Raw genomic sequence first — 27,441 nt, forward strand, 5'->3', positions numbered from 1 at the left:
CCAATTAGAGGAATCCCCAAAGAAGTAATTGATTGTGGTTGTGAGATCTTCAATCTCCAAATGGAGGTTGGGGACCAAAAGGAGTTTGTCACTAGTAGGTCCCACAGGCAAGAGGGTTTGCTGGAGCCAGTGACCCACTCTTGAACTTTTAATAACACAAAGAAACGCTCAGCTTCTTTTGGAGTTTTTCTGCTTTGTTCATCTCCCCCCACTTTCTGTTACTACCCTGACTCTTAAGAAGTGAAAAGCTTAGGCAATTGGTAAAAGCAAACTGCCAAAAATAAATTTTCTAAATATGGTTTTTATTGGGTTTTTCGGGGTTGCAGATTAAAATGCCTATTCTCCCTCTTCTTTCCTCACAGCTGTCCTTGTTGGGAAGGGAAGGGAAGGGAAGGGGCTTGTGCAATGCTATAATTTCACTTGATGCTCTAGCTCAGCTGTTACCTGTGGTTAAAGCTAACAAAAACTGTCCTTAAATCAGAAGTTGAAATCAGGCTTAAAATGAATTCAGATCTTATTCAGGAGGAAAATCTAGATGAACTGTAGCTCTGTTCAATATTGATGAGTAGTCAAAATGAAGGGGGGAGATAGGTAATATGGTAAAAGGAAGGAGAGTCAGAGTTAAATTTGCACTGAGCCAAGTGAGAACCGAGCCATTCTTTTCAAAATATCAAGTGAACAGTAGCTAAAATAATTATCAGAGTGGCCATCTTTGGGAGTAAAAAGCTGTATTATTTCTATATAAAAGCCATCAAACAAGATTTTCAGGCACCTGATCCCCTTCAGAAGTATAGTATATTGATGTGAAAAGCTAATATGAAGATAGGAAGCCACATCACACATGTCAAGTAACAAACTAAGTATATTGTTTCAAAATCAAGAGGCAGGAAAGATTAAAATTGTTCTAAATTTTGCAAAGCTGATTCCCACATTCAGTGTTTCTATCATATGTAGTATATCCACCTTAAACTCTCCTTAAATCAGCATCCCACTTATTATCTACCGGTATTTATTTAAGTTAAAAGGCTATCTTGGAATTACAGCATTTCCTGTCATTTTAACAGGGGCCAGTATAATTGGATTCTGAAAACAGAAAATAAACAAGAAAACATGATAGTAGAGTTAGCCTTGAAACAAGCCAAAAAGCACAATGGAGAGCATAAAATGAACTTCACCCAAGCAAATCGTATTTCCACAATACATTCTATCATCTCCATTAGTGACCATTTTTTTCTAGAAACAAGATAAAATTGGTGACTCACAGACTATAGAAACATTTGTATATCATACGTACAATTCCCTCAATTGGTATTTATACATATGCTTGTGTGTTCTGTGTATAACGTATACATAAATGCACACAAGATAAATGGGTTCTATTTATAAGTCACTATGGGAATTCCTTTGTGATGAAGACAGAAAGAAAGACATTCCCAGACAAGACACTGTGGGTTCTAGAACTCATGTGTTTCCATTTGAACTTCCAACCTGCAGAGCAAATTGGAATGCATTTCACAATTTCCAGCTGCAAAACTTCTGATTCTTTTTACACTGTAACTAAAGCAAATCATCATCAGAGTTACAGAGATGATTGCAGAAAAAAATCAGAGCGCCAAAAGGACAAGAAGAAGGTTTGGCAATACAAGATAACACTTTCAGTTTATGTTTTATATTTTTATTTCTATATTTATATCTGTAAGATAGCACAGAATAATTGTACACCTTGACACAGCAAACATCCAGTGTAAAAAAGATGCTTCATTGGAGGGGAGGGGGGACGTAATTTTTTTTAATGCATATAATTTTGTAGCTAAAACACCTTTGTAGCATAATTCATTACAGTCAATAACTTTTAGTATAAATAATTTATGAGGTGATGTTAAAGCATAAATTAATATACCTTTTTTTAAAAAAAAAAACCCAAAACCTACACTAAGTATTCTGAATCCCCTTGGCATGACAAAGAGAAAAAGCCTAAGCTGAGCACAGTGGAGGAAAAGATTTTATATGTCGGACTTCGGCACCATTTCTAGAGGAGAATGATGCACATGCGCACACGCACGCACATACACACTAACACACACAGAAACATGCACCTCTCTTTATGAGCTGCAAAAATAAACATGGCTTTTTCCTTCTAGTGCTCATACTTGGATGATACATACTCTGTATTTCTGCAAAATGTACTTGCTTAAAAATACTTTCCCTGCTCTTATTTCTGTATGGAGTCCCTGAGACATGCCCCAAACTGGTTAGTAATCAGCATCACCATTCACAGAAACTGGTCCACAATCAACTCCATTCTCTCAAGAGAAACAGATATTTCATTACACAACCTAACTGTCCACTTCTTCAAGCTAGATCCATTCCCTTGTTTCTTTCTTTTTGCAAGTCAAGGGTTGTTTCAAGATAACTCAGCCCCAGTCTATGGCACAAAGCAGTTGTGCACCTTTCTGGCAAGACAGATTTGGGAATATTACCATCCTATACATTTAATAATGGACACTGGTCCTAGAAGGAAAGACACACATTAGTTGTTCAAGCTCAACATACGAATCCAGTTCATATGTTTAGAGTGTGAAAAGGTGTATATACACATAGGCTTGCACATTTAATGAGTTAAGACTATAACAGAATTATTATTTTTCATTCTTTTTTTTTAGCCCTGAGTGTTTTTTCTCTCTCTCTCACGTTTCAGGTCAAACTGGATACTACATACGGGGTCTCTATAAATCTGAGATTCCCTACAGCGGGGACAAAAAAAAATCTTTCCGCATGCTGCCCTCCAGTGGCAATGCTGAGGAGGCTACAATACTTTCCTTTGCCTTTCTAGAAATCCTATTCATTTGGAGACAACTTGAAAGCTAAGTGGCACACCAGAACAGCAGTGGGAAGAAAGAAAGGAAGAAAGGCACCATTTATACAGATTAATTTGCCACAGAAATAAATTAACTTGTTTTTCAGTCTCACAAGCCTTGTTTTAGCTTTTTCAAACATCAATGTACAAAAACTGTACCATTTGTTTATCAGATAAGAACTGATTGTTAAGGAGAAACACATTTTGGGATTTTCTCATGAGCATCATAATACAGAGAAATTACTATTTTCAAGCTATTTTATTAACATGCCAAAACTATGCAAAATTGGTCCCTCCTCTTTTAGGGCCATTTGTACTTTTCAGGGAAATGCCACTTACAAGAATATTACTCTGTCATATTATCTGCCTTGACCACACATGAAATATGTTCTGCCTTATTATGACACATATCATAGAACTGGATGCTAGTTCAGGTTCATTAACAGAAAAACAAAAGGAATTCACAAAAACATGAAATGTGTGAAATAAAACAAAACCTGTGAATGAAACTTCCCAAGATTCAGTTGAAACTGCTATCTACAGTACAACACGAAAAATGTATATTTGGTTGAAACACATTTTGTTTGTGTTTGTTCTGTAGAATTTGTTCTGTATTTTTTTTTTTTTTTGGCTAGAGGGAAGGGAGTTTCAAAAGGCAATAAGCAAGAGAAAGAGTTAAGAATAACCAACAGTGAAAAGGAGAAACAAGAGCTGTTGCTGAACGCATTGTTATCAACAAAGGTAATTTCTTAAGGAACCAGAAAGCCTAGTTTGAATTTTTGTTTTTAATTTACACTAAGACAGCCTTGCTTATAACCTAAAATATGATCTGCTTCCTGCCCAAATGTTAACTCTTCTCCCCTTATTGGGTTTGACCTTCCCATTAGACTATGGCTGATCATGGGTGGGGTGGGGTGGGGTGGGGGAGATAAGCTCCCACCCCCACTTGCAAGTTCCCAAGACACCTTGGGAAACTTCCTCTTCACCTTTGGGTCTATTGTACTTTTATTTATTTATCTTAATTCTGCTTGGTAGAAGCAGGCTAAGTTCATCGTCAACAAATAACCTTTGTTGCGGACGAAGTTGTGGATATTCAAAAACGGAAACAAAATGGGCTGGATTCATCCTTGCCCCTGAACTGGGAAAGAATAGAAACACAAACCTTGTTTGTGTGGGGAAGGGTGGGACCATTCATTTCAATCGTAATAGGCAATACAATTGATCCAGCACAGCCCCTGGGTTATATTCAGAACAGTGTTAGCTTTGTTTGTGGAAGGCAGTGAGGACGGTAGGGAAAAGACTTCAATGGGCCAATTTCCACTCACCACATTATAGCCTTGGATGCTGCTCTCCGTTGACTTTTAAAAGCAGCTTTTCAGAGGACGAATGTGGGGAAAAAAGTGTGCTGGCTACACCCCCCCCCTTTCATTGGATCCTGGCAACCCTGCTACATTTTCAGATATGGGGAAGAAGGCAACCAACTAGCATTGATCAGCATTTTATCATTCCCCCAAATCTTTCTATGAGAGGAAATAATTTCAGCTCTTCAGATTGTGTGAAAAGTTTGGGAAACGGGGAATTAAACTTTCTTCAGCAAAAAGACAAGGCCTGGAAGGGAGATGGGGAATTGCGTTCTGCCTCATGTCCCAATGCACTATGCACTGAAGTGAAATAAGAAAGAGGTAAGGGCCTTTACTTCAGCTCTTTCGTAGGACTTAAAAAGATTTACATTACAAATGTACTTTTATCACACTTAAATGTTTATTATACAATTCATTTTTAATGCAGGGAAAGAGGGAAGAGTTCACAAAGTTCAAAGCACAAATGTGTTTTCTGGCTAGGTACTTTTTTTTCCCCCAAGGGCAAACTCCTAACTCCCTGATCTTTTCAGAATAATAAGCAGCACAGCTTTTTTTTTAAAAAAAAAAAGAGAGAGAGAAGGCAATAATTCTATTTATCAACAGGCAATTCCTGGAAAATTCTTTCCTTGAAAAGTTTGAGAAAAGAAAGACCTGTGTCAGATTTTATACATGAGCACCAGTGAAAGTGGATTCCAAGTCTGTTGTAGGAAATAGCCGATTCACCCTCAAAGAAAAATCAGAGCTTATGTTCCTAATCTAAAACCAATAAAAACAACGTACTAAAGTGTGCTTTCTCTTCAATTTTTTAAAAATATATTATAAAATTAGATGCAATTATGTACAGTTTAAACCTTCGGCCGGAACATATAACAAAGGCTGTTCTTAAGAATGACATGCCATTGTTTCCATGTCCCCCCAATGAAGGTGGGAGGGAACTCCAGATAGAAAGGATTATTTCCACTAGAAAGAATCTGACTTCATGACAAGTAAAATGCATCATCTAATTTCATTTTTTGAAGAACCAAAATCACAAATACAAAGTGTTGTTGGGGGTGGAGAAGAAGCAGGTATAATGATGAATGTGATTGATAAATAGCATTTCATGGAGAAGACAGCCTTATGCTGACAAACTCCTTATAGTTGGGATAGTTGCATCTCTTCAGCATTAAGAGCATGAAACAGACAAACAAAATCCCTTAACCTTAAAAAAAATCCAACTTAATTAGTGAAAACAATGATAAAAAGCAAAAGAACGCCTTGTGTAATTTTTTTAAAAAACTTCAGTGGTGTAGAATGTTGGTTCTTTTCCATGCCTGATTTCCCAAAATATACCTACTTGTTTCTAAAATATTATGGGGTACACTGAAGGCTTTCTAGTGCTGTAGAAAATTTAAGGGGCCTTAAATATCTGTAGATGGCAATTATTATGCAAAATAATCACACCAGTTCTAATGTATATTGGTTTGATGGAAACACAACAGAACAGAACAAAATAGATCCTCAATACTTGAGTTGGATTATGAGAAGACTGGGAAAAACTATGATGATGTAATACTAGAAAAGTACAATTTGATTTACTCAAACAATCTTCCTTCTATTTAATAGACTCAATGAATGTGTGTGTGTATGTGTGTGTGTGTGTGTGCGCACACGCGCGCATAAAAACAATCTTAGTAGGAACAGTCACTAGTTTGAGGAGCTTCTTCAAGACAAAAAACAAAAGAATTGCCATTTATCCATCTATATACTTACACACACAAACACACCTCTAAACTCACAGAAGAGGTCAAGGGCCCACTTGTTAAGATGACAGAATTAACAACTGGATTATGGTCTTGGCTTAATTCTATAGTGCCCAGTTATCAAATTAAAAAGGGCGACTTTCATCCCACCCATGCCTTCAAAAATGAAGCAACTCCCATCTCCTCCCCAGATGCTAATGGGACGGAAAGTCCAATCTGAACCTTAGGAACTTGCAATTGTTTTATTTGAGGTATCTTCTCATTTCTGATTCTAAGGTCAATTACATACATCTTCCCCCCTTTTTTTGACTAAAATCAAATTCATCCAGTATCTGTGCTGTATTCCCTAACCATGTATTAACTGGATAAGTACAGCAACCTGCCAGAAATAAATGAGCACCAATACATAAACAGCACATAGGATAATTAGAGCAGAGCTTAACAGGAAAACCCTGGTCTCTACTGAATCAGGACATTTGCCCCTCTTTTTTGTTTTAAATAAAAAAGTCTTTTAAAAGAAGGGGTGACAAAAACCAGGAAGAGAAAAGGTGGTGGTGGTGGTGGTGGATGCAATGATGATTACATAAGGTACCCAAACTGCCTGTCGTTCACAGGCAGACAAACTCAGCTGGAGGTGGTGAAAGGAGCTGATGCATTATTGGTACTTGTAGCTGTGGCACCTGTTACTGCAAAGCCAGTTGGAGGAGCTATGGAACTGTGGCTGGGCTGCAGGTCCTTGGGAATGCCACTGTGGGAGCTTAGTTGGTGGCCAAAGGCTGCACTGAACTGTGGGAGCTGCTGCTTAGGAGAAGTGGAGGCCATGAGTTCAGAAGATGCAGCACCCATGCCACTGAAACTGGTCTGCGGTAACCCCGGAAGAACGCTGGAGCTGTTGGGGGTTACGGTGGCGAAGGCAGGCTGGGTGGTTTCTGAGTGCGATGTAGTAGGTGGTGTAGACAGGGAAGTGGAAAGGAGGTGTCCGTCTGCACCAAGCAGGTTACTAAATGGAGAAGGGTCACCAAGGTTTACGGGGAGACTCCCCCAGTGAGTTCTAGGATTCACCACACCACTAAGCGGCACCTCCAGTTGCGATGGGAGCAGATGCTGTGCTATGATGGGCATCTCAGTAGAGAAAGTAGCTGCCAAATTATCGCTAGAATAAGAGGTGGAACTGGGGGACCTTATATGGTCACTGTAAGGTGATGGCACATGCTCACTGTCATAATGGCTTCCATGGGGTGAGGAGTGTGAATGGTCACTGCTGTATTGCTGTCGTGAGGTGATTAGGTCATCTGCCTTGCTTAGCAGCTGGGCAGGGTGTGGCCTCTGGGAGGCATGGCTGCCATCGTGAAGTCCTTGAAACTGTCCTGGGAAGGCTCTCTCCCCAAGCGCACTCTGGCTTATCAGAGTAGCCGAAGTAAGGCCAACATTGGCTGGGGCAGAGAATTGCCCCTGAATCTGCCCTGCCAGGGGCGTAGATGGGTTGGATAAGGTAGCAGAACGGAGCAAGTTCTCATCAAGATCCAGGCTAGAGAAATTGTCATCATGTACTATGCGCCCATTCAGCAGCTCACCTAGATCTGCATTGACTTCTCGGCTCAGTGATTGAATTCCTGAAGTTTCAGCACCTGGGGAAAACACCCCTATTCCTCTGTCCGATAGTTCCTGAACTGGCACGCCATCTGTTTGAGTGAGCACACCAATAGTACTCAGGCACTCAAGAGAAGTTACAGCCTGCAAGGCCCGTTCCAGTTCCTCTGCCTCTTCAGTGGTAGGAAGGAGGTCTCCATTTTTACCTTCATCAAAGTAAAAAATAAAATAAAAAAATTAGCCTCTCTCTTACATATACCTCGAGACAAGCTGTTGAAGCTATTTAACGTTGCAGAGATGTCATAAACTCATAATCTAACAGGTAACTCCAAAATCTGTGGTTTGCAACAGAAGAACCTCCATGATTTACCAAATGAAATATTCTTTTTGTGTAAATAGGAAGCTAACCCAGATCAGTGTTGGTAGGCAGATTCCCCCCCCCCCCCAGTTCCCTAGTCTACAGCTGAAAGAGAGTGACTGTCCCAAAGTGACTGTTCCAAAGTCAGGTTTCCATGCCTAGGGGAGGACTAGAATCTGGGTCTTCCAGCACCTTAACCAGTATACTATACTCAATTTCACTGTTAACAATAAGGATGGTTAATTCTCAGAATGCAGTATACCCAAAGCAGTTTTGCCAAATCTTCTTAGATTAAGATTTTGACATATAAAGGGAGAAAAGAGAAAATACAGTTCTCAATTATTTCAAAAAACATGCAGTATCTGTACTAATCTCTGATTTACTTATACTATTTATTACCTTTCAAATTTTTCAATAATTATGCACGTGGCTAATATTAAACAAAATATATGAACTCCTTGAATAAAAAAAAAATAAGACAGCAGAACAAAAGATATTTAACATTACATTCAATGACATTTTAAAAGAAAATCCAGATTCCAATCTGACACTAAAGCAATAGTTAAGTGAAAATTGTGATGTTGATGCAAACCTCCTTGGGGAAGTAAGCCATGATTGAAAAAGCCCTTTCACCTACTGGTGCTTGTCACCTTTTGAAATGGGGGAAATAAAAAGAAGAACTAAGATCGATCTTATTATCATGGAAAGTACATGGGAGGGAGGAACGTGCTTCAAGGAAGACAGTTTTCTGTAATAGCAGACTTGCAAGATTCACGGTGGGCAGTTGCAATTATTTTTTATTCAGAGCTGCATTTTGTTTGCAAGCCTTTTGTAAAACTTAGCCTTCTTTACATTCAAACTTCAACTTTCTTTTGTAAATAACAAAATCAGCAACTGAACCTCAAACCTGGAGACAAATGTAAAAATAAAAAGCCACATAATATTAACATTGTCAAAACCCCTTTATATACATTACCTTATAAAAACTCAATGGAAAGAAAATATAATACGGTTTTGTGAGGCAGAAAAGACCAGTGTAGTAAAATCACATCGCTTCAAAGCTGATTTCTTTCAGGTAGGGAACAATAACATCTATCTGACATGCAGCATTAGAACAAACCTTGAGCCATTTTCTTATTCCATTCCCATCTTTCAGCAGTTTCCCCAATATATTTTATTTTTAAATCATAAAACTGGTTCCAAAATGCCAAGTCACCCTTTTATCTTACAGCTCAGCTTTGAGTGGCATCTACTCGGTTAGCACTGAACGTCATGTGACAACAAAACAAAATACCTTCAAAGAAATCAAAATCTTGCAAGTCATCAGGCAGTCGTGGTAGGACGTCAGAGAAGTCCTCCTGATTCAATTCCAGGTCATGTGGAATGTCTGTGATTTCATTGGCAATATCATCTGGCAGCTCATCTGTACTCAGCTCAGGTGTGGAGGGACTCCTGAGATACAGGAAAGGTAGTCAAATGGTTTGGTGGAGAACCAGATCCAGTACTGATCACCCAGCTATGGTGAAACATTCTGTCTCTCTTTTCAAATGTTTTAAACAGTTCCCCGAATAGAGTTTAAATCCGTGAAGAGAAAAGAGGAACTTGTATGGCTACACCAGAATCCTAACATTAGAAAATGCTTTTGACAGGCAATTTGACAGGTGAGGAAGCCATATCTCCCTTCTTTTTCCCAACAGCGTGGCTAACATCAGAGCTGGAAGATTGACACAGAAAAGGCCATTGCCTACCTTTGTGTCAGAGGTTGTAACACTGTCAGACACTCATATTATTAGACAAGAGGAATTTAAATATAGCTTTAAGGAGCAGGTACAAATATAGTATGTCTTTAAAAAATAGGGACATGGGATGCACCCGTCACTCATGCCATTTGCACCATGGGTCCAAATAGCTTTCTTTGATAGACACGGGACCTCTAGTGATCATGTACTGGGATTCCAACTCAGAGAGCACATTGTCAGAAGAGAAATTAATACCACGTTTTTTAATATTCCTGAGATATAATGCGGTTTGAAGTGCTAGTAGGCAGTATTAACTTCTCCAAGTTAAATAAGAGGGAGAAATTCATAGGAACTGATGAAAAAATAATTATCTTTGAAGAGTAAACTGTAAGATAAATAGTAGCTTCTATCCAGAGGAAATGTAGAGCATCAAAAATCTGTACAATGATTGCTTTCAGGACCAGTACATGTCATATTTGTTGATTTTGGTAACATTTAGGAGTATGTGTGACACCAAGGTTGCTATATTAAATGTCAATAAACTGAGGCACTATAGATGTTATTAAAAACTCATAATCATCAACGACATAAACAAATGAATTTGTCTTGCTCATATATAATAGCTGCATAAATACAATTCTGCCTTTGCAGTACAGAGAGTCCTCACTTAACAACTGCAATAGGAACCAGCAACTCAGTCATTAAGCGCAATGTCACACGACTGTGCCAACTTAAGACAGGAGTTCCATGTGCAGTTGTTAAGCAAACCACCATGAGCCATTAAGTGCGATGTTATACGACTGTAAGCTGCAACTTCCTGCCGGCTTCCGTACTGAACTTGTTTATCAGAAGCCAACAGTGAAGATTGCAAATGGCAACTGTTTGAGACTTTAGGGATGAGGCAATGGATGCAGTTTCAACAACCAGTCTCGTTTTTCAGTACTGTCGAACAATCACTAACAAGTATTCTGTATTCTGAAACAAATAACGTAATATGGACAGTAAATAAATATGGGGCATTTTTATTCACAGCTGGGCACTGACCGTATATGAGCTAACTCCATTGGCAGTGAGATGCTGGTGGGCATAATAAGGTTTCCTTGGGGCACAGCAGGAGGAATTGGCTTTTGGGGGCGCCGTGGTCCTCGTCTTCTCTTTTTCTTGTGTTTTTTGGTAAGCGCCGGGGGCTTCGTTTTTTTCCTGGGTTTCTTCTGCTGCTGGTGTTGAACTTTACGACAGCTGTCTCCTCTCAAGAAGTTATCCTTCCAGGGTGGGGAAGAAGACATTAACAAATATTTTTCTTTTCCTTGAAATTCCAAGAGGTATGATTACATCACAAAATTCAGACAGAATATCTGAACACGTAAAAAACCAGCCATGAACCTCATAGCAAGGGCAAGAGAACTATCAGCACGTAGAGGCCAAAATATTGCCCAATATAATCACAACAGCATAAATATTAATTTAAAATAAGATCGGCAGGTATTTGAAGGCTAGAAACTTAGTTATGCTGAATACATCAGAAAGAATGACTCACAGAGGCTAAAGTAGGAAATAATCAGATTATCTTTCTGTCAAGTGGATTAGTCAGTTTAGTATATCACACTGTTATCAGAATGGTCCTGCTTATCAGAACAAATGGAAAATACTGCAAATATGCTGTGTAATAGAAGTATACATAACATTTTTAATCTGAATGCCAATTTTAAATTCAAATTCAAGTTAAAAACAGTTGTAGCAGGCAGTTTCAATCATTCCGGAAATGTTTCTGGCCCCAAACACAATGTTTCAAACTCATCGCCATTTTTAGTTCAAAGCTATCAAAACAGACTGGGAAACAACCATTTTGAACTCAGAACAATTTATATTTTGTAACAGTTAATGAGCAATAACCCTAGGGCAATATTCAGAATTTATTATGTGTATTTGTTTATATGAGTTTTGCAAAGGCACTGTAATAAAGAAGAAAGTTTTGAAATGTAGGAAAGGTGAGCTCCATGCTACTAGCCAAGCAACTGTTCATTCACAAAATTAGAATGATCCTGAGTTAAGTGCAGCCTGCATCAAACTACGACAGGAAGCTTAGGTACCTTCCCATTATTCCTTTGGTTAGCTCAATAAGTTAGTGGATATCCTATATTTTTAACCATAACTGGCAAAAGATTTTATAGCCTTCTGAAAAGAACTGTGAAAGTGGAACACTCAGCACTTAGAGCTTACCTGTTGATCTGCTACAACTTCTGTTGTTCTGAATGTGTGTGTGGGGGGGGGGGGTTGTTTTGTTTTGGGGCGGTTTTTTTTTTTGCTTGACTATCAAATGTACTTACCATTTTTTTGGCATGTTCTTCACATAAGGGGGTCTGGTGTGTAATGTCAAAAACGGGCACAGAGCATTGCTGTCCATCAGCAAATTTAGCTGTACAACTTGAAAAAAGCTGCTGCGATCGATTCAAGAGGATATCTATTTATATACCAGCTTAAAGAATAATATGCAATACTGATGAGATTTGAGTACAACTTTATTTTCAAATTTTTAAAACCCCACACCTTTAAATATAATTTATTTATGTATTTCAAAATTTGGAAGATTTAATAGCAAACTGCCTTCCAGCAGAACTGCCAATGATTTTCTATTGTCTTAAGATAGGTTTACTGAAGTAGGTACTTTGCTAATGAGCCACTGTCCGTTTTCTAAAATTTCTTAATTATTATTGTCAGAGGAAGACAGAATATAATGAGTAGATTATTTTCTAATGAACTAATGGAAAACTAGATAATATATTAAAAGGAAAATTTCTATCATCTATAGAAGATATAACAAATGAAAAAAATCCTGTTTCTGAAAGATAATACAGAGAGGAAATCAATAAATAGGTTCCTGAATATGAACTTAGATTGCTCATAAAAGGTATATAACTAGCAGTCTCTAGTCTTTCTCTTGCTATGTTTCCTTGCTCAATTTGTAACAGATATAGTTCTTCAAAATTATGTTTTTATGCAATGCTGCTTCACCTGCATGGTCTTAAAAATGTGTTCAGTATATTTAACATGCCTTTCTCTACTTAATAAATACTCAAATGAGCAATGTTATGTCAGGTGGAGCAAGACAATGGGTAAGAATATGTAACTAATGCCTAGGGACTGTTAAAACCATAAGCTTGGGGAGACAAGCTAGATGATAAAATCTATGGTGTGTGAAAGAAAGGCTGATTTACTGATATAAATAATTGTACAAATAAGTATAGTTCATCGGATTGATTGCTTGTAAAGACAATACTTTAGATAATGGCTGCTAGATTTGTAAAGTAATTTAATGCACATAAGCATGAAGGATGGTATGAAGATCTCTGGATGATCTGCAGGGTATCTATTTTTTAACATCAACAGCCAGTGACACTCTCCCATTCTACAGTCTGTTGAAATGAAGAAGGCATGATGAAAAGAAGGTCCTAATGAGGAGCATGTCATAAGCTCCATTTATTGCTGGTATTTAGAACAGATCTTGGGGCTCACAACATTTTAGTTCTATTTCTTCTGTACCATCTCCTATTAATCTTTAGGTTTCTAATGAAAACAAAGTACAACCCGCAAGTCTGTAGATTATGCTAACATGTTCAACTCTCACCTAGAAGTAGCTTATATGACCAGTTTTTAAAAACATTTCAGCATGATTATGTACAGTATATTATTTTCCCTCAGATATTTTCTTATTTCATCTACTACGTTGTCATTCCTGTCTATATTGCTCACTTTACAAGTTTTTTCATGCCTAGAAGAACTATAAATTAAAGATAAACCTGTGTTAAAATTCAAATTCTGAGCTCATTTAATCTTAATTTGAAATTTTTACCTTTTATTTCATTGCTTCTGCAATTCATGTATTCCTGGACGTACAGCTTTTGCTTGATGTACAGGTAGACCATGTCCAGGAGGCCTTTGCAGTTTCATCAGCTATAAAGCTGAAACCTTACTTGGAATGGGAGGACCTTGTAACAGTGATTCATGCCCTTATCATCACTTGGTTAGACTGCTACAATTCATTTTACTTTGGTGCAGTAGCTCATTCGTTGTCTGGCATTAATAACAATGAACATATTGCACCTATTTTATAGACTTACATTGGTTGCCAATAGTTTTCCAAGCGCTCATTTTGATTAATAATGCTCTTTATACCTTGGCACCTGGATACTTACAGAACTATCTATCTAGGTGTATTCAACCCAACTAAGTCCCCTCAGGAGATATGTGATACCCCTTCTCCTGGGAGGTGAAAGGGCTGCACTAGAAGGCACTGCTTCCACATCACAACACCTACATCATGAAACAAGCTCTTTCTAGAAATTAACACAGGTCTCTTGCTGATAACCTTCCAGAAGCTTAAAGTTGAAGTTTCTCTGGGCTATCTTTAAGAATTATGATTGTTACCATATAGATGTTGTTATGTATTAGGCTTTATTGGAACACCTAAAGCTTGTATAAGAGTCACCTCCAGGAGGCATTGAACTGTAACTGTTTTGGCGGGAAGCATTTTCGGCGGGAAACAGACGTTCAATCTGATTGGTTGGTTGAGTACCTGGCCAGGTATATATAAGAGTGCAGTTAGCCCCTATTCCCCAGTACAGTCACTTCCACCAAATAAAGAGCTGTTATGTTGTACTCATTGTCTCGGCGTCCTTCCTGCTCTCCAGAACCCACTACACAACAGTGGTGACGAGGATGGGATCCTGCTTCGCATTAAAGAGCTGAATTCACAGGGGACGGCTTCGCATGCTGGAGGAAAGAGGCATCTTTCCCCCCCCCCCTCCTATCGCCGGCTAGTCACCACGCTAGCGGTCTCACATACTCAGAACCACCGTCTGAGTCAGCGGAGCAGGATCCGAGAACAAGATGAAGATGCTGAAGGTCGGCCAGCCCAGAGAATTTGACATCCGCCATCCTGAACAATGGCCATCACACCTGGGACAAGTCGAGAATTATCTCCGGGCGAACCAAATTGCCGAAGACGGCCTAAAAGCAGAAACCTTGCTTTGCATAAGCGGGCCTGCCACATTCGACTTGGCCGAAAGCCTATTCCCCCCCACGCCGATCGAAACCGTCTCATACAGAGACCTCACGCAAAAGCTGAACGGGCATTTCAAGCCCCGAATGTCCGAGCTGGCCTGGCGGTTCTGATTCGACCAGAGGGTACAACAGCCGGGCGAATCTGCGTCGGAGTTTATCGCAGCCTTGTGACAGGCTGCCTGTCTCTGCAAGTTCTCCAACCTGGAGAGACTTCGGGACAGGCTTGTGTGCGGCCTAAGAGATAAGCGACTGCAACAGAGGCTTTTCACAAGGCCCGATATAACTCTCCAAAATGCTTGAGATCTTGGCTGACGAGGCGGCTGGAGGCGCGGTGCAAGCGGTACAGACTCCCCTGCCCAGCAGCCCAGAGGAAGCGATACACAACGAAGGCGCTATGTACGGCGAGCACACAGACGAGGAAGAACCCAACATCGACCTGATCCAGCTAAAAACGGAACAACAGGAACGACGTGAGCGCAGGGAGATCCAGCCGAAGGCAGCTCCCTCCCAGAAATGTGGAGGCTGCGGAGGCAACCGCCCGTGGGTAAACTGCAAGTTCCGGTCGGCCACGTGTTGGGCCTGCAGAAAATTGGGCCACATCGCAGCAGTCTGCAATAGCCGTTTCCAAGAGGGCCTACCCAAGCGACAGTCGGAGAACTCGTCATGGAAAGGTACCGGGGCCCGGAGATCGACAAGCGTGGGGTTTTTTGAAAGCTGGAGGGCCATCTGCCAAACCGGGGCCCGCTGACCACTTAAACCCAAACTAAGATTGGAAGTCCATTTACAAGGCATTCCTTGTAAAATGGAGCTAGACTCTGGCTCTGCAGTCTCGATTATTTCCGAAGAGACATTTAAACTTGTTTGCAGCTGGAGCAAGCAGTGGGTTAAACTGAGGCCCTCCAGCATCATGTTAACCGATTTCCAAAATGCCCCAGTAAAAGTTAAGGGGCAGGCCACCCTTTCCATGCAGTTAAGGGGCAGGCCACCCTTTCCATGCAGAGGTTTCAGGGGCACTTGGATGTTATCGTAGTCGAAGGCCGTAGGACCAGTTTAGTCGGGTTGGACTGGTTTGAGGCATTGGGCATTGTAATATCGAGCATCCACAGATTGCAGGGACACAACATTGAATCTGTCTGCAAAGAGTTTGCAGATGTATTCGATAGTAAGCTGGGGAGGTACACAGGGCCCCACATTTCATTTAAATTAAACCCATGTCTTATCAATTAGAATCAAACCCAGGAGAGTCCCCTTCGCACTCAAGCACAAAATTGAGAAAGAGCTAGATAAACTAGTAGAACAGGGGGTCCTGCAGCCGACAGGGGGAGAGTGGGAGACCCCAATAGTCACCCCCCTCAAAGCTAACGGGGAGATCCGTATCTGTGCTGATTATAAATGCACTCTAAATAAGGCCCTAAACCAGCACGCTTACCCGGTTCCCACGGTCAGCCACATTCTCGCTTCCCTCCAAGGCGGCACCATCTTTGCTAAACTAGACCTCGCGCAGGCGTACCAGCAGCTGCCAGTCATCATGGAGACAGCAGCAGCACAAACAATTGTAACTCATAAGGGAGCCTTCAGAGTTAATCGCCTGCAGTTTGGAGTAAGTGTAGCGCCAGGGATTTTTCAGGAGGTAATGGAGCGAACACTTAAGGGCATCCAAGGTGTATGCCTTTATTTTGACGATGTACTCATTGCTGGAGAAACAGAGGAAGTGTTAGCAGACAGACTTAGGGCAGTTTTACAGAGGCTTCGCTCTGCAGGTCTCAAACTAAAAAGAGAAAAATGCAGCATAGGGGTTACAACCAAAGACTTTTTGGGGTTCAGGATTGATGCCAGCGGGATTCATCCCGCAGAATCCAAAGTAAAGGCCATTAAGATGGCCCCCACTCCCAAGAACAAGGCGGAACTGCAAGCCTTTCTGGGATTATTAAACTTTTACCACTCCTTCCTACCCCACAAAGCAGCCATAGCTGCACCCCTGCATAGACTCCTAGATAAAAAAAGCTGCATGGAAATGGACCAAGGTCCATGACAAAAGCTTCCAGGACCTAAAGGCTCTACTGTCCAACAAGTCCACGGTCACCCATTTCATACAAACCAAGCCTATCTGCATTGCTTGCGATGCTTCACCATATGGAGTAGGAGCAGTGCTAAGCCATCTGGAGGGAAATGGTACTCAGGTTCCCATAGCTTACTACTCTAGAACCTTGTCAGGGGCAGAAAGGAACTATGCACAGATAGACAAGGAAGCCCTGGCAATAGTGGCTGGGGTCAAAAAATTCCACGACTATCTGTATGGTAGGGAGTTCAGTGTTTACGGACCATAAGCCTCTATTAGGCTTATTCACCACTGACAAACAAACCCCACAAATACTCTCCCCTAGGATACTCAGATGGTCCATATTCCTATCAGCTTATAATTTTAAACTGTTTCATAAGCCAGGGAAAGAAATGGGCCATGCAGATGGGTTAAGTAGGCTACCCCTAGCAACCATAGAACCAGATCCAATGCCAGCTGCGCAGATACTGGCAATCCAAGAGCTACCGGAATGCCCTCTCCATGCAACCCTAACCCTAATCCTGAGCAGAGTTCAGTCTTGGGTATTCACAGGGTGGCAGGATAAAAGTCCAGGCCCAGAATTCCAAGCGTATTTTGTAAGGAGGCATGAATTGTCCTCACATAAAGGATGCCTGTTGTGGGGTAGTAGGGTTATTATACCATCAACACTAAGAGATAGGGTGCTGTAGTCTCTACATGAAGGGCACCCTGGCATAGTTCGCATGAAGGCTTTAGCAAGGAGCTACCTTTGGTGGCCAGGGTTAGATAAGGCAGTGGAAGAGCAGGTACAGGGATGCTACTCTTGCCAAAGGTCCAGACCTGACATGCCCCAAGCGCCTGTCCACAAATGGGAGGCAACACATACACCCTGGTCCAGGGTCCAATAGATTATGCTGGTCCATTTCAAGGACAGCTTTTCATAATAGTGGTAGACAGCCACTCAAAATGGCTGGAGGTAGTGCCAGTCCCAAATATGACCATGGCCAGAACAATCCAAGTGCTCAGGAGACTTTTTGCCACACATGGTCTGCCTGACGTTGTGGTATCAGATAATGGGGCTCAATTTATTGCTGCTGAGTTTCCTTCATGAGAGCAAACTTGATTAGACACGCCACATCCGCGCCCTTCCACCCGTCGACTAATGGACAAGCAAAAAGGATGGTGAGAACAACCAAAGACGCACTCAGGCACATTATCGTCAGTGATTGGCACCACAGGTTGGCGGAATTCCTATTATCACAACACAACACACCTTGCACAGCCACGGGGAACAATCCTGCGGAGCTCCATGGGGGCAGATGCCTCATCACCAAACTAGACAGGCTTCACCCCGACAGAGTGGCTTCTGAGGCCGCACAACCCCAAACCCCAAGTGACTTGGTTTGGGCCAGAAACTATGGTCCGGGACACTTGTGGATTTCGGGGGTGGTGGTTGACAAAACTTGGCCTTTAACCTACGTAGTAGGGGTGGAGGGGGGTCGTCAGGTCAGACGGCACATAGACCAAGTAAGGAAAAGAGTTCCAGAACAGTCAATAAGCGACCACGGAGAAAATTACCCCTCATTGAGTTTCCAAGCTGGCACACAAGCTAGCTCACATTCTCCCTACCAGCACCACCAACAAACAACTGCGTCCGAGCCCGAGGAGGACCAGGAGAACCCCGATCAACCTGGACAGCAACCCTCCCCAGACCGCAGGGTTAACCCTGCCACAGGGTCTGACTATGGGGTGGGTCCACCAGAAACGGGCAGCCAGAGCTTACCTGCAGACTCTCCAGTTCAGGATAACTTGGATGTCCAGGATACGCCGAGTAAGGTGCCAGCCCACAAGGGGGAAGAGACCCTAAGATATTCATATAGCCCCATAGGCCACCCGCGTACCTCACGGACTATGTGCACAAATAAGGGTAGCCGGGGGCTAGGTCCACTGGGAAGTTGGTTGTCATGTATGTAAGTTCATTATATGTGTATATAGTTTCATCCTTAAGGGGGAAGGGGTGTTATGTATTAGGCTTTATTGGAACACCTAAAGCTTGTATAAGAGTCACCACCAGGAGGCGTTGAACTGTAACTGTTTTGGCGGGAAGCATTTTCGGTGGGAAACAGAGGTTCAATCTGATTGGTTGGTTGAATACCTGGCCAGGTACTGGCCAGGTATATATAAGAGTGCAGTTAGCCCCTATTCCCCAGTACAGTCACTTCCACCAAATAAAGAGCTATTATGTTGTACTCATCATCTCGGCATCCTTCCTGGTCTCCAGAACCCACTACACAACAGATGTCTGTCGTTATTATTGTATATTATATTTTATTATTCATTATTCTTTGGATTTTTGTTGCATTTTAGTGTATTTTAAGTCACTGTGTCCTGAAGATTCAGCAGATAGAAATTTGGCACATAATACTAAATAAAATAATTAGCAGAACGTATCTACTCCTACAGCTAATGCATTCACCATTTTATCTTTATTTTTATCTATTTTTAAAAACTCAGAATTTTTAACCAATAACGTCATTTAAAATCATACAAAATTATGCTATATTCACTATTTCTAAGTATGGAGTTACAAGCTTAATTTTCCAACTAGAATTTCTTGCCTTATAAATCAATTATACCAGTCTACTTTTAGAAGTCAATCTGGTCTCTTAATGCACAGTGCAAAAGAAGTACAACCAAATACAGATGCCAAGAGCTATTTACTGAAAACGAAAATAGACCAAAATTTATTCCCTTTCATCCCACAAATAAACAGAAGAATAATGAAAAGGATACGTTGAAAACAATGTTTAGTGAATGGAAGAGCCTTGTTAGTGCATGGTTCACCCTTTGTAGTTCCACCGCATGGTGATGCATCCCTCTGCTTCACCTGGCTTGAGCTGAAATAGATGTATACACACACACACACACACACACACAGAGAGAGAGAGAGAGAGAGAGAGAGAGAGAGAGAGAGAGAGAGAGATGTTTATTAACAGTCTTATCAAAAAATTTAAAATTTAATTATTGTTCATGTCTCCTTTCACATTACAGAAGTATTTTATCCATCCTGCAAAACACTCACAAACAGGAGGTGTCAATATTTATTTCTAGTTACTAGATATTATCATGTAATAGACAAATACACTGCACAACACAGAGATTGCACTCTTTGTAACATCCAATATATCTATTCTCTATAAAGGTAAAGGTTCCCCCACACATGCGTGCTAGTCGTTTCCAACTCTAGGGGCTGGTGCTCATCTCCGTTTCAAAGCCAGCGCTTGTCCAAGGATGTCTCCGTGGTCATGTGGCCAGCATGACTGGATGCCAAAGGCGCCCGGAACACTGTTACCTTCCCACCGTAGTGGTCCCTATTTTTCTACTTGCATTTTTACGTGCTTTCGAACTGCTAGGTTGGCAGAAGCTGGGACGAGTAACAGGTGCTCACTCTGCTACGCGGCACTCGGGATTCAACCCACCAAACTGCCGACCTTCTGATTGACAGGCTCAGCATCCTAACCCACTGAGCCACCGCGTCCCTTTCATTTTCTATATAATACACAATTAAAATAATTAATAGATACCTTTCTGTCCCTATTGAGCCAAGAGTATAAACAAAATACAAGTTACAGCATTTCTATTAAAATGCACACATATAAATATAAAGCAAGTATTACAGGAAAAGTGATTCAGTAAAATGTTCAATAGTTAAGGATCAGGGTTTCAATATTCTTGCCTGTCTCTTTACAAATAAAATGAGAATAAGTTATTTAAAATGTCAAAACAAATTCTCTGTAAATAGTGCTAATTTGGATTATTTACATCAGGGTTGTCAAACTGCCGGTCCATGGGCCAGTTTCATCACACCAAAGTTGCACCCACCTCATTGCCAGCAATGCAAAAAGAGTTGCGATATGTTGCAACACGTCACATGACATGGCGAGTTTGACACCCATGATTTACATGATTTTGAAATAGGTTTGTTCCCATGAGGCTTTTGTCAGCCTGATATATCAGACTATGCTCCTATTCCCAGATCTCTTAGGTGGCTTTGATATCAATAATGAGATTAATTCCACTACAGAAGGTGGAAGTTAAAAAATCCTGTCTGGCATTTGCAGTATTAGGTTCACAAGTGTCTGGCATATTTTAATAACCGTATGTAGAAAGCCATTTAGGGATTTTGAAATTAAAAAAACAGCGCACTTGCAGTAAAAATCAACTTTACCTTCTACATTTATGAAAGTCTCATAAAGTGATGAGCTGGTACTTAATAATAAAAATGAATAAAGTAATGACTAATAAAGTGAACTCAGTCTAGACAAGTTAGATACTCTGTCAGTTGGCTCTTTACCAGATTAGAAAAATAGGGTTTAAGCAATTTTGACTGAAATGCATTCTCCTTGAAGAACTGTATTGTAATGTAATGTATTCTGGGGATATTATTTATTTGTTGGTTGGTACATTCAGTTTCAGAAGCCATCTGAGTCAATCATTCCAAATGGGTTTCTCTCTCTCTTTCCCTTTCTCCTTTCTTGTTGATGGGACCCAAAGCACGCCCACTTTGCCTGATCTCACCAGATGAATCAAAAACTGATGGACTCACAAGCAGCCAGGCCCTAGGCCATGAAAAGTTTTATAGATGATAACCAGTTCCTTGTATTGCACTCATAAGTCAATAGGTAACTGGTGCAACTTGGAAGCCCACACATTAGCATACCACAACAGATAATCCTACAAAAGCCTGCCCTCGGGCATCTCAACTAAACCTGTCCATCAAACTCCAACTCTGAAATCCAGGACTGAGCTGGAACCCCAAATTGTAGCCTTAAGCGTCTTCTATTTCCTGATGTAGGTGAGTCATCTCTCTTGACCAGAAATAACTTGGTAATTGTTACCTATGTTCCCGGGACATAATGAACTAAGAGGCGTAGCATCAGGATTAGAACCCATTCTAAGGCCATTTATGGGGGTGGGGGGAACCCCTGTGCCCATAATACTCTATTCTGGCATTTAGAGTATAATCTACTTTATTAGTAAGAGCTGAAATAAATCTGAATTCAGAACTAAAACCTATTACCAATGTTGGCAATTAACCAATAATATTTTGTCACTTTTAATTTGAAATGAATTTGCTGTGTGGGTTTATTCTCAGGTAGAAAAATCATAGATGCAAACTACTAATATTAGAAGATTTGATTCTTAGATTTTGTTGCTGAAATTTTCAAAGTTCCATTAAAACATTATTTTGCATTTCCCAAGTATTAGTTTGCTGCAGTTGTATGGGAAAGTCCCTCACCTGGTCCGAGGACATGAAGCTCTATGGAGTTCTCGAATCAGGTGCCCAGCACATTCCGGTTCTCTGTTTGCTGCCCGCAGCAATGCTTTCCGGAATGTATGTTGGCATTTCTTTTGTTGAGATTCTGCCCGCTCCAGGCGGCAGAGGTGCTTGTATTTCTGCTGAAAGTAAGTGCAAAGTTGGGAAATGCGGGTTCTCCTGCCACTGGCATAATCATCATCAGGCCTGTAAAGTTGGAGAAAGGGGAAAAGCTGATAAAATAGCCTGCATCCTGTTCCAGGTTGGGCAGCAAATAGTGTACTAGCTGCAACTGTACAAAAACCCTCTGGCCATGCCCCATCTGCTTTTTAAGCAGAAAACCCCAACAACTGCAAGCCCAGTCTTTCTGCAGAAGTACAGTTCCAACAAAAAAAGTCAAAAGATGAAGCAATCCTCTGAATCAACAGCCACATCACCTTGCCTGGGTTGAGTTCTAGCTAATTTTTCCCCATCCAGACTCTGACATTAAGCCATGACTTCCACAGCACGTCCCAATGAGCTTGGAGTGGAGACAGAATCTGCATGTTGATGAGACAAATGACCTCTCTGAGTGGTTTCATGTAGATATTAAACAGGACAGTGAAAAGGATTGAACACTGAGGCACTTTATAATGAACTGCGTAGGGGTCTAACATTCCTCTCTTCAACCACCATTTGGACCTACCTACTCTGGTAAGAGGCCAATCATTACAATATCATGCTCCCCCAACTCTCAATAGATAGTCCGAAGGTCAACAGTACTGCAAACCATTACTGCAAACTGCTAAAAGATCTGCTTTCTACTTCAAATCTCATCACGGGTCAATCTTAAAAGTCATTTCTGTCCCATGCTGAGGTATGAAATCTGATCTCCATGATTCTAAACAATCTGTAGTATCCCCCAGAGCCCTCTGCAAGTGCAACCCCACAACCTTCTCCGTAACTTTCCCCATAAAGCTATGATTAAATAGGATGGTAGTTGTTTAATTTCATTAGACCCAAGCTTGCCTCTCAAGGAATGAGTAAAGCACTACCCTTCTAAAGAATTAATCTCCCATTCCTTTAGAAGAGCATTGACTAAAGCCTAGATCCAATCCCAACTCTTTCTTAGCCACTTTTATTAGCCATATGGGGCAGGGATCCAACGTACAAGTGATTCAGCTAAGACTGCAGAGGTTCTGACCACTTTTGGGGGGAACTACAAGTACAAAAATCTCCAACGTAACAGCACATGACATAATTTCTGTATTTTGTTAAAAAATCTATCCATCTGGCTTCCAACTTGGAGTAAATGTGAGTGACGTTAGCAATGAAATATTCAGCCAGATGATCACCACCCACACTGATTAGATCTTCCGATCCATTCTTTCCCCCAAAGGATCAGAGAGACTTTAAATAGTGCATGAAGGATACAGTGGTTTGCACCCTCCTGTTCATTACACTTTGCCACCTTTAACACTACTTGCGTCTGACCAGTTTTGCTATTTGTTTTTAGCAGTGTGACTCCAGGCATCTCTTTACCTGCTTCATTTCCCACTCAGTGGGACAACCTAATGAAGCAAAGGAGCAGGAAAGGATCAATGGATAGCAAGAGGTCAATCAGTGGTAATTCTGTTGAGTCCTTCTATGTTCCAGAAACCAAGAAGGTGTTCAACAGAGTTACAAGGAAATTGTCCAGAGAAATGGATACATTATTCCTGCTGGAAACCTGCTGGATCCATTAGGTGTCTGGAGTCCCCAATAATCAGTCCCCAAAAGACTGATTATTACACAATGGATCTGAGGTAAATACCAGATCTAAAATGTACTTTGGGGCAAGGTGGTAAGGATCGGAGACAAATCCATGTTTGTTATGATAGCCATGAATTCCTGAGGTCCCCCAGGGAGGGGAGACTGAAATCATCCAGTAGTAATAGTCTGGCTGAATCCACACACTCTATAATGAAGTCCACCTACTTAGGCATGCTGTCATGAAGCTAGGAGCATAGTTCCATTGCAGCTTTCCCATAATCTCCTAAGTCATGAGCAAGATTTGGGAACAGCATTCACAACAGCTAGCATCTCTGAGTAAACAACTTCCGCATAACCTTTCCTGTCCCAGGATTAAGCCTGATGAAAAACATAAAATTTGGCTGGACCAATCTTGTGAAGTGGATGTCCAGTCAAGTCCGTGGTCTTGTTCACAATTAAATCACATAAATGGCAATGCTCTATATTGCTTTAGAAGTTCCTATCTTGTAAGTGAGATGGCAACCAGTGAGAGAGTTCGTTTTTACCACCTGTGTCTATTGTTATTTTTACTTTGCTGCTTTAAATGTTGGTTGAGATATTGGGATTACTTTTTTGTAAAAATAAGAACTACTTTTCCTGCCAGAGGAAGCAATAACTAATTCTCCTTTCCTCCTGCAACTCCCCAATGCCACTTCCTCTGACAGTCTTCCCCAATCTAGTGTAACATCTACCAGGAAAAATATTGGTTTGGATGGACAGTATAAGAGCCTCTTTTTATAATGTTCCCGTATGTGATTTCCCTACTTCAACATGACTGACAAAGTTACTTTTCTGTACAAGTCTTCTGTGAATTCAGTGGTCCTTTATTTAATTAAATATTTCAATAGCCTTAATCATTAAGGCACCAGGCTACAAACCAGGAGACTATGAGTTCTAGTACTGCTTTAGGCATGAAAACCGGCTGGGTCACTTTGTACTAGCTACTCACTGTAGCCTACAATGTCATGCTAGGGTGACCAGGCAGACGATCAATTCCTGTCACAACCAATGGATCAACACTTGGCTGATCATCATATCAACAACAAAAGTCAGACACTATGTTTGCAGGAAAATGATAAGAAGAATCAAAATCTTCCTTGATATCATCCGGACCAACTGTGATAACTGGAAGCTATGAGGACATTCCTCCCTATAAAGACAGTTTGTAGCAATGGGGGATTAGCAAATGAGCCCCCAGCCACTCCTGTACAGGCATCACAGTACTCAGTTCTCTCTCTCTCCTGTTACTCAGGAAAGTCATCCATCATCCAGTAGTATATCTCCAGCCTAACCAAACAGGAGATGTAGTGGAGTTCTTATCCGATGTCTGGAGGCTGAAAGGGATTCAGTTAGGTGGAACAAAACAATCTGACATTGAATCCTGTTGGTTTGCTTATTGTCCCAGCACTGGCTCTAGAGAGAAGGAAACATCACCCGAAAGAGCAGATCTGCAACACAGCTCCTATTAGATCAAACAAAAGTGTGTGACGGCCAGCAGAGACTTTGCTTAACTTCAGTTTATTTTCTAGCCATTGCATTTTTATTTTTATTTTGGAATAAGGGACTCTGCACTGTATTTGGGGCTGCCTTTCAAAACTATCAAGAATCTGCAATTAGGACAGAGCACAGCAGCCCCCATGGCAAAGACCTACGATACCTTTATGACAGACGCTACGTTGGTTGATAATATATTTCTGACTATAATTCAAACTGTTGGTTCTATCTAAATGTCCTACCCACGGGACCACCTTCTTCAAAAAGCATCTCCCTGTTTGCGCAGCCAGCCAAAGGGACATGCTCTAAGTATATTCTGTGAGTCGCTGACAGACGGGAACACGGAACAGACATCTGGAAAGGTAGTTCTGCCCTCCGGAGCAACCTCTGCTTATAATCTGGATACCTCTCAACCCTCAACAACACCCCTTTTAATATTTTGAAAAGCAGTGAAGACAGAGAGCATCTGTGATGCAATATATTAGGTGGGTACATTACTCTTCATCTCTGGGTAATGATTTTTAATCAAAGAAATTTAATTAATTATTTTAATTATATTTGAAATTTTATATGACCTATCCCAGAATATGTTGGAACAGCAGACAGAGGATAAATTGTCCCCCCAAAATCATATACGGTTCTATCTCCCACCCTTTCGATAATCTTCTTTCCAACAGCACATCCAATACAACAATCCACTAGCAGTGGTTTTTTACAAACATCTGTTCTTATGTAATAGCTTTACTCATTTGTAATAGCATGCAACTCAGCAATTCTGACACTGCAGTTATTCATATAATTTTCAAATCAATACTCCTAAGGAACAGACCAGAACCACAAGCAATTATAAAAACTACATTGAGAAGAACGTTATGTTTCATTGCTTTGATTAAATGCTGAATGTTAGGAAAGCAGTACTAGGCTTTTTCACAAGGCCCTTGAAGTTAGACCGGAGAACCTCACATATGATGGAAAACAATATGGGTTAGTCATTTAATTACCAATCTGATTTTGCTTAGGTTTTTATGCTACTTCGTATTTTTTGACCATGTGGCATTTAAAATCGTGGGAGTATGCAGCATACATATACTTGTAAAAAATAAAAATGCATAAGTTAAAAGAAAAAACCCTCTTAGCTGTGAACCAACAACTGCTGGACTTCCCTTCACTGAAGGTATCCAAGCAGAGGTTGGATTATCTAACAAAATGAAATTCAATGGTGAAAAAAAGTAAGGTTCTACATTTAGGCAAGAAAAACCAAATGCACAGGTACAGTATAGGTGGTACCTGCTCAATAGTAGTAACTGTGCTGCAGCTGCCAAAAAAGCCAACACAGTGCTAGGTTGCATTAACAGAGGGATAGAATCAAGATCACATGAAGTGTTAATACCACTTTACAATGCCTTGGTAAGGCCACACTTGGAATACTGCATCCAGTTTTGGTCACCATGAGGGAAAAAAAAGATATTGAGACTCCAGTAAGAGTACAGAGAAGCACAACAAAGATGATCAGGGGACTAAAACATAAGGAACGGTTGTTGGAATTGGGTACGTCTAGTTTAACGAAAAGAAGGAAGGAGAAACTTCCTGACAGTTAGAAGAATTAATCAGTGGAACAACTTGCCTCCAGAAGTTGTGGGTGCTCCAACAATGGAAGTTTTTAAGAAGAGACTGGACAACCTTTTACCTGAAATGGTATAGGGTTTCCTGCCTAAGCAGGGGGTTGGACTAGAAGACCTCCAAGGACCCTTCCAACTCTGTTATTCTATTCTATTCTAACTTCAATCTACCAGGAAAGTTTTAATTTTGATTTTGCACTGATCAGTTGGACACAAAGACCTCAAAAGCCACTTCCAATTCTAGGAATCAGTGATTCTGATCACAAGTTTCTGAATTATTCAAATCATGTTTTGCAAACTTTGGAAATGGTACCATCTACTCGGTAAATTATATTATTAAAAGATTTATTTCAATCAAAGTACAAGAAATGTAGAAACAATATTGGTGAACAGGTGTAAGGAAAACAGCCTAGTTTTAAATACCGGAAAAACCAGAGAACATTGTCGATTTCAGAAAAAGCAGGCACAGCAACATTTCTCTGTGCATAAATGATT

General features: G+C 40.7%; 1 protein-coding gene across 1 annotated transcript in view; it reads right to left on the reverse strand.

The window, feature by feature from the left end:
- Positions 1-1,388: 1,388 nt before the first annotated feature.
- INO80D (INO80 complex subunit D) overlaps positions 1,389-27,441 on the reverse strand; it is a 54,073-nt gene continuing 28,020 nt past the window's right edge. Inside the window, exons 6-11 of the mRNA XM_083348186.1 lie at positions 22,046-22,270; positions 19,540-19,643; positions 11,975-12,108; positions 10,692-10,909; positions 9,203-9,360; positions 1,389-7,756 (exon numbers count right to left, since the gene is read on the reverse strand). Of these exons, the coding sequence (XP_083204312.1) occupies positions 6,585-7,756; positions 9,203-9,360; positions 10,692-10,909; positions 11,975-12,108; positions 19,540-19,643; positions 22,046-22,270 (2,011 nt within the window). The 3' untranslated portion in view covers positions 1,389-6,584. The remainder of the gene's footprint in view (positions 7,757-9,202; positions 9,361-10,691; positions 10,910-11,974; positions 12,109-19,539; positions 19,644-22,045; positions 22,271-27,441) is intronic.

Source organism: Vipera ursinii (genome assembly GCF_947247035.1).
Source record: "Vipera ursinii genome assembly, chromosome: 1".
Classification (NCBI taxonomy): domain Eukaryota; kingdom Metazoa; phylum Chordata; class Lepidosauria; order Squamata; family Viperidae; genus Vipera; species Vipera ursinii.